Source organism: Oncorhynchus gorbuscha, unplaced genomic scaffold (assembly GCF_021184085.1).
Source record: "Oncorhynchus gorbuscha isolate QuinsamMale2020 ecotype Even-year unplaced genomic scaffold, OgorEven_v1.0 Un_scaffold_1135, whole genome shotgun sequence".
Lineage (NCBI taxonomy): Eukaryota > Metazoa > Chordata > Actinopteri > Salmoniformes > Salmonidae > Oncorhynchus > Oncorhynchus gorbuscha.
Window position 1 is genome coordinate 96,636 of NW_025746005.1, and position 8,893 is coordinate 105,528.

At 39.4% G+C, this 8,893-nt stretch overlaps 1 protein-coding gene across 1 annotated transcript; it reads left to right on the forward strand.

The window, feature by feature from the left end:
* Positions 1-326: 326 nt before the first annotated feature.
* Positions 327-8,220, forward strand: LOC124021585 (gastrula zinc finger protein XlCGF17.1-like). Its single transcript, XM_046336729.1, has 3 exons — positions 327-454; positions 5,758-5,958; positions 6,471-8,220. The coding sequence occupies exons 2-3, from the start codon at positions 5,856-5,858 to the stop codon at positions 7,484-7,486; spliced, it is 1,119 nt and encodes a 372-aa protein (XP_046192685.1). The 5' UTR covers positions 327-454; positions 5,758-5,855; the 3' UTR covers positions 7,487-8,220.
* The last annotated feature ends 673 nt before the right edge of the window (positions 8,221-8,893 follow it).

The following is an 8,893-nucleotide window of genomic DNA, read 5'->3' on the forward strand; positions in this document are numbered from 1 at the left end:
TCTCCAATAGAACAGTAATCTGTGCCTTTCTGTCATTTAGTCAACAAGGTGCATCATCCAGAAACATACATCTCTTTCCATAAAATATTTGTTAGAATTTTTTCATGTGAAAACACAGAATCCTGCTCATTACGCCAAGTGCTTAATTACATCACTTTTGTTTTGAGGAGACTTCTCTGTGGGCTTTGAATGTGGCATCTGGAAGGCAACCCAGTTCCAAAACGAATGACATCAATTTTCACCTCCTTGCAAAAACACGCCTATCCGGGAGCCCAGGCCAGATTAATTGAATCCCCTCAATGCCGCTGCGTATTCTGTCACAGACGCTATAATTACACAGATACAAAGATGAGTCCTCTATCCAACTCTATGGACTTGCACCATTGTTCAGAATAAAGAAAGCAGCAGATGTGAAGACGATAATTTTTGTTTCCGTTTCTATGTATTACTACAGGTTGGTAATAGCACGTTTACACTTCCTAATATCGACAGAACATGTCATAACATGATAGGTAACAAATCCGTCAAGGGATTACCAGATTGTGTTATTTTTGTGTCGTGATGAAAACGATTTTACAAGTCATATAACTTGAGATTTGGGGTGTGTCTGCGTTAATGTACATAATTTCGTCAAGGTAATTTAAAAATAATCAATTTATTTGAGATTTCTGAGTTCATTTTACATGGTTCTTGGTTGTGTCAAAAATAACTCTCACGAGCTGGTAAAATGGCGGCGACCGCTGTCTGCGTTTTAAAATCCAGATAGAAGACAGTGGACCCGATCATATATTTATGTAGTTGGTGCAGTATATTAACTAATATACATTGGTTCTAACTTATACCATTATTTATTCGTTTACAATTGTACAATTTATGCTCCCCTCATATATAAACCACGTACAGAAGATGGTCATTTTGATGACACGGGGAGTTTACTGCCTACTGTACATAGTAACATATTGTGCACCAAATTGTAGTTCACATTTTGGTATGTCAAACGGCTGTGAGGATTTTTCTTCAATATTAATCAGATATGAACACAATTAATTATCTTTAGAGAATGCAAATCTCATTTAATGTATGGAAAAACGTATTTGACTGAACATTATCAAGCCAGCAGAAGGTGAAACAGAACCTGAATTATCTCCCCATCTCCCTGGTTTTATCTTGCTGCTACCACTGTCTAGGTTTAGGATAATTAGCCCATACCAGTGACAAACTTTTGGCTATGTTATTGACACATGGCAGGACCAAACAAAGGTTAGCTCACTTATTTTGCCAGCTAGAAAGAAAACGGACACAAATGTATTCAGAATAGGAGCAAGCTAAGGTTGGCTGATGCCTCTTCAACAAGAAACTGTGACAACATTGATCCTAAACTCCCAAAATAAACGTTACCATTGAGCAAAATCCACCCCTCTAAAGAAAACCTGGCTCCTGGACTACTCCAAAATGCCAACCGATCCACAATGGAATACATGGCCACATTTTGGTCACACACACACACACACACACACACACACACACACACACACACACACACACACACACACACACACACACACACACACACACACACACACACACACACACACACACACACACACACACACACACACACACACACACACACACACACACACACACACACACACAGTTTCGACCCCAGCCACAGGGCTCTATACAGAGCCATGCCCAGACCTTTTGGGAAGCATGTGCTCAAGCTAAAAAAGGGCAGCCCCCCCCCAAAAAAATAATTCCCAGCAGCTATGGTCACAGACTCATAGAGTACCTAGTCGTTAGAGTATTGGGCCAGTAACCGAAAGGTTGCTGGATCGAATCCCTGAGCTGACAAGGAAAACATTTGTCGTTCTGCCCCTGAGCAAGGCATTTTAACCCACTGTTCCCCGGGCGCCGATGATGTGGATGTCAATTTAAGGCAGCCCCCCCGCACCTCTCTGTCCCCCTGTCCTTTCCTAATACCCATAAAACCTAGCAGTCAAACGTGAAATGGTTCCAAATAATTTTCCCATCATTCATTTTCCCCATAGGGGATTTTAGAAGCACTTAAAATAAGGGCTGCATTTCGCGTAGACTTATTCCGGCATAACATTTTGATAACATTAAATACACCCCCCCTCCCCCTCCATAAAAGAAGCACTAATTAGCTTCTAATGTGCCTATCATAAAGAACTACAAATGCCATGTTGATCTGGATGAGACTGCCGGAAGTGAGGGAAAAGTAAGAATCTCTGGATTAACTATTTAACGTTAGCTAAATGTATTAATGAATAAATTGGCTACATTTATTTAAATGACCAATTCTGTGTACCGTCTTGTGCAAGTTTTAAATTGACATAATACCTGTTAGCAAAGGTGTCAGCTCGAGAAGACGTGCAGGCGCTTGCAGGGAATTGTAGTTTTTCATGATGTCTACGTTGACGCTAATCAGCATTTTCGAATCTGAGAGGAAAGAGCCTGGAGGAAAAAAAAGTTGCCTCGTCAGAGAGAGATTTACATGGTTATTAATAAATCCCCTATGATCTGGCCACAGTTCCTGACATTACATTATTCTGTCATTTCTGGATTTAAAAAAAACAATTCTGGTTTTCTGTGGCTTCATCCAAATTGTGTTCTTATTCAGACTCTCGAAATATTTGCTCTATACAGGCAAAATGTTCCCATAACATGGGAATGTAATTCCGCTCCTTTGTAAAGACAGCAAATATATGTTGTGTATGTATGGTACATGTTCTTTATGTGCCCTTCAATACAAATGAATGACAAAAATCATAATAGAAATCCCCTATGGATTGGAACCATTTCCTTTCTTGACCGCTAGGTTTTATGGGTAGTATGACACCAACACTGTGGGGCTCTATTGAGCTATTATTACAAGGAGTAAAGTATTCAGATAAACTATTTAGAACAGGAAATGCAAAACTTCAAGTGTAATTGAAGTTTAAAAAGGCTTCTGAATTCCAGTCAAAATAGAAGACATACTGTATCCTACCATGACTATATCCAACCCAACTCCATTTGTTTCCACTATCATGTATCCTACCATGACTATATCCAACCCAATTCCATTTGTTTCCACTATCATGTATCCTACCATGACTATATCCAACCCAACTCCATTTTTTGCCACTATCATGTATCCTACCATGACTATATCCAACCCAACTCCATTTGTTTCCACTATCATGTATCCTACCATGACTATATCCAACCCAACTCCATTTGTTTCCACTATCATGTATCCTACCATGACTATATCCAACCCTACTCCATGTGTTGTCACTATCATGTATCCTACCATGACTATATCCAACCCAACTCCATGTGTTGCCACGATCATGTATCCTACCATGACTATATCCAACCCAACTCCATTTGTTTCCACTATCATGTATCCTACCATGACTATATCCAACCCAACTCCATTTGTTTCCACTATCATGTATCCTACCATGACTATATCCAACCCAACTCCATTTGTTTCCACTATCATGTATCCTACCATGACTATATCCAACCCCATTTGTTTCCACTATCATGTATCCTACCATGACTATATCCAACCCCATTTGTTGCCACGATAATGTATCCTACCATGACTATATCCAACCCAACTCCATGTGTTGCCACTATCATGTATCCTCCTTTTAATAAATTGAGATCTGTCGGACATTTCCACCTGACCTAATTAAAGTGCCCCTGACCCAGCTGAGCAAGTGGCCATGAATGAAAGGATTCTTCCAACTCCATGGGCCTTTTGTACAGTCATTGATCAACAATCAAGACGTGCAACGTTTTGGTTCTGAAGCATGGATGAGAATGTATAAAAGACTTGCGGGCAGTGGGCTCAGAACAACATAATTATATATATAAATCTCCATCGTGACCAAAACTACTATTTTGTCCCGTATGTTTGCACGATTTATAGTATGACAGCGCCAGAGGTTAGCCACCAATATCTAACAGACATGTTACTTTAGCGTTAACCAGTGTGGTTAAGGTTAGGTTTAAAAGTCACATTTTAAGAAGAGATGGCAAAGTTGATTTAGATGGAAAACGTTATCTGAATGCGGTAGATCTGTAGCTAGCGAGCCTTAGCATAGTAAACTAGCACTGCCACTTACCCGGTGAAACTATAATGATCGGTCTCTGCTGCTGCTGGCTGTTTGTGATACTTTCTAACCACGTTGTTGGTATGGACAGCATCCAATTTGAAAAGTAACGTTGTGCTGAAGCCCTCCTTCCATTGTTGATAACCATGAAAGTTAAATGTCCCCCGCAGATTGACGAGTAGATGTGAAATTCGCCCGCATTGTGGCCACAAATGTATCCCACTTTTTAAAGCGTTTCATTTGCGTGGCCATTGAGAAAATCACATTTGCACAGCAAGTGTTGCTACAACCTGCTACCATGCTAGCTAGCTCTATCCATAATACTAACCCACAAGGTTGTTTTGTTTACCACGAGGACAGTGCATTCGAAAAGTATTCAGACCCTTTTTCTTTTTCCACATTGTTACGTTGCAGCATTATTCTAAAATGGATTCAATAAAATGTTTTCAATCTACACACAATACCCCATAATGACAAAGCGAAACAGGTTTTTAAGGATTTTTTTGCAAATGTAAAATCAATAAATAACAGAAATACCTTATTTGGGTACATATTCAGACCCTTTGCTATGAGACTCGAAATTGAGCTCAGGTGCATCCTGTTTCCATTGATCATCATTGAGATGTTTCTACAACTTGAGTGGAGTCCACCTGGGGTCAATTCAATGCATTGGACATGATTTGGAAAGGCAGACACCTGTCTATATAAGGTCCCACAGTTGACAGTGCATGTCAGAGCAAAAGACAAGCCATTTGGTAGAAGGAACTGTCCGTAGAGCGCCGAGACAGTAGATTGTATAGTCATAATTTAGGCTAATAATATAACTCAATCTCTGCTTGCAAAAAAGACTGTTCAATGCATGGCTGAGCACGTAGAATAGAATAGGCGAGCTATATCAGATACGTTTATTGGCATTTTAGAAACATATTTAATGCTATTCTAGTACACTCTATATGACTGGAGACATTAGCAGAATATTTGTCAAATCGAACAAAATCCAGGGTAGCCTAGTCTACTCTGCTAACAATGACAAACAGATCAATACATATCACGTATCCATAAAATAGGCCTACGAGAAGGGGAGACGCACAACGTTGTCAATTATGTCTGAGTGTTGGAGTGTTGGAGTGTGCCCCTTGCCGTCTGTAAATAAATAGATAACAAACTAGAAAATCATCAGCTTAATATTAGGAATTTGATGTGTGACATTTACTTTAACTTTTTACTTTCACTCAAGTATGAATATTTAGTACTTTTTCCACCACTGACTAATGGTTTTGAGTGAAACAATACAGTGTAGACAAGGTTATTCAATAAAATAGTACATAGTGCTCCCTACAACATACTGCAACCTTGTACTAGATGGTTTGTGATTCATTTATGCATTATTTGAATGTAGGAAAGCTACTATAGGTTAAGTGCACTTACGTTGTGTAATTTAACGTGTGTAATTTAACGTGCGCACTTGTCTAATGTGAATGAATGTTGTCAATGCTTAGCTACTTGAGCTGTTGAAATGAGATCATTGAAAAATGAAATATATATTTTTTAGAATAAGAAAGTGCCAGAACTGTCAAGAAAATAACTTTTGTCCGTTTCTCTTTAATATTACTGGCCAACTCAGATTAAGTCTGAGGCTGGTAACATCAACAGTGAGGACAAACCCAGTCACTGGGTCTTGATTGTGAGAGTGGAGCCCAGTTTGCACTGCAGGATCCAGAGATGGCGTCAGTGAAACTGGAAGACTGCAGTCAAACACTGGAGCTGAAAGTCAACATTAAAGATGAAGAAGAGGAGGAGAAGATTGGGACATGTGTTAGTCATGGTAAGAGCAGGTTCTATCTATCTATAAGTTATCTTCATAAGCTAGACCTCGGTAAGCTATCACCCAGTCTATTGCTAGGTAGTATTCTGTAATTCTGACATCACACATGACCCCTGACATTCTATTGCTTGTGTTGTTCATTCCAACTTCCCACTGTGCATGAAATGTTACAGTAGAACTGTTTCATGATGAACTGTTTCAGTGAGAAGGTAGATGTTACTTCATTCTACTGAGACTTGCATGTTTTGACACTAGTATTGTCAGAATTTGTTTGATTAAATTCCAGTTATTTCAGGAAGATCACTGAAATTACAATTCTCTTCAATGCCTTTCAAAGAGGAACATTTGAAATAGAAATGTGGTTTATTTGAATTGACTAATTAACAATTGAATTGACCCCAACCCTGGTTATTACTAACCCTTGTGATAATGAGTGGAGGATGATATGGCATGTATACATTTGACATGTATATCGCACCAACTGACTGGTTCTTCTGATGTTGTTCACACAGGAGACCATGTTGAGACATTATCTACATCCAGAGAGCAACAGCAGGAAGATCACAGAGCTAAGAGGTCTCACCACTGCCCACATTGTGAGGAGATTTTCCCATTTCTATCAAAGCTAAAAATACACCTACAAATACACACAGGAGAGAAGCCTTATTCCTGCACTGACTGTGGGACGCACTTCACAACATCAAAGGCTCTGACAGTTCATCAGAGAGTGCACACTGGAGAGAAGCCTTACTCCTGCTCTGACTGTGGGAAGAGTTTCTCAGGGTTGGGTCACTTAAAAAGACACCAACGTATACACACAGGAGAGAAGCCTTACTCCTGCTCTGACTGTGGGAAGAGTTTCTCGCAACAGAGCAGCTTAAACTCGCACAAACATATACACACAGGAGAGAAGCCGTACTACTGCTCTGACTGTGGAAAATGCTTCACAGCATCATTTGAGTTAAAAGTTCATCAGAGGACACACACAGGAGAGAAGCCTTACTACTGCTCTGACTGTGGGATGAGTTTCTCTCAACAGAGCAGCTTAAAGTCACACCAACGTATACACACAGGAGAGAAGCCGTACTCCTGCTCTGATTGTGGGAAGCGTTTCTCTCATCAAAGCAGCTTAAAATCACACCAAAATATACATAAAGCAGAGAAGCCTTACTCTTGCTCTGACTGTGGGAAGTATTTCACAACATCAGCTGAGCTAAAAGTTCACCAGAGGACACACACAGGAGAGAAGCCTTACTGCTGCTCTGACTGTGGGAAGAGTTTCTCTCAACAGAGCAACTTAAAAACACACCAACTTATACATACAGGAGAGAAGCCTTTCTCATGCTCTGACTGTGTGAAGTGCTTCACAACATCATCTGAGCTAAAAGTTCACCAGAGAACACACACAGGAGAGAAGCCTTACTCCTGCTCTGACTGTGGGAAGAGTTTCTCTCAACAGAGCAACCTAATAACACACCAACGTATACATAAACGAAAGAAGCCTCATCAGTTCTCTCAGGCCAGTTAAGATTAGTCACTCCATCACTTCAATCTCATCTCATAACGGAAGTGGTAACAGTGAATTTGATAACATTACCAGGGAGTAACACTATTGTAATCCTATTGTTTCTCACTGTGAGATAACTGTGCAGAGAAAGGGGAGCATTATAGAATGTTAGCCTCTCTTTACTTTACCGATCAGTGTGCACCTTGTCAGTTCCAGTGTGTTTTGTTAGCTTCTACTGTAAAGATATTGAGATTACCTTGGATTTGCCCTTATCGTTGAAAACCCTCTGAGAGATCTCTTGTTAAAACAATGGAGGGAGGCACTGCTTCCTTCTGCAGTTTTCTGTGGGAATGAGTTAGTAGACACATGTCAGATAGAGATGATGTGATGATCAGTTTTCACCTTTAGTTTGGGTGGAGACTTTTATTCCTACTAAATGTTTTTTGTTTAATGATACACAGGTTATAAAACAAATGGGTTTATTAAATTGTCTTTTAAAACTAGATTCACTATGTTAGTCATTGATGATTAATGTATTTGGATAACTGCAGTGAATTTCATTGAATTACTAATGAAAAATAAATGTTCTACATTAATTTTTGCTTGTCAACCTCTGGGTTATCTTTACAGAGAATACAATGTTTTTGTTGGCATTCAAAATATATTTACATTCATCTACTCAAAAACATGTCTATACACCTTTACACATCACCACGTGGACAAGCCACTATGCTAGCCACCAGTATTTTTCTACAATGCATACAAGTATATGGTAATCAGTATAAAGGACTTACATGTTTTCTTATGTAAAACCAGTTAAATAAAATGAAAAATGTATTTGTCTATTTTAATTTTCAATAGTTTTACAATGGGAGGGGATGGAGCATGTACAAGGGAGAACCAGGAAGTTGATCTCAGACTTCTATTTAGAACTGGGATCCTATCCAGAGTTGACAGATTAACAGTGAGGACAAACCTGGCCTGTCTCTCCTTCCGTACTCCAAACCCACAGTCACTGGGTCCTGATTGTGACAGCGGAGCCTAGTTTGCATTGCAGGATCCAGAGATGGCATCAGTAGATCGTTTTCTATTAACCCAGTTTAATTAAACAAAAAAATCAACACCCCCAAAAAAAAAATCAGGAAAACATTGAAGAACCACAGCACAATGATGTGAAGGTGGAAGAATGGCGCTGCTAAGATCAAGCATTAATCTCCCGAGTACAAACCATCAAATCTTGAGTACATACCTAGTCACCTGAATACAAACCTAGTAATCTTACATACAGGCCTTCAAATAGTGAACTACTCTTTTAATGGACTGGTAGGTGCTATGAAAGGGATGTTTAAAAAAAAATGAAATCTTTGTATTTCCTTCATTAGTCCACTGTTAATACAATGTCAAAAATGTTGCATGTTTCCTGTTAGC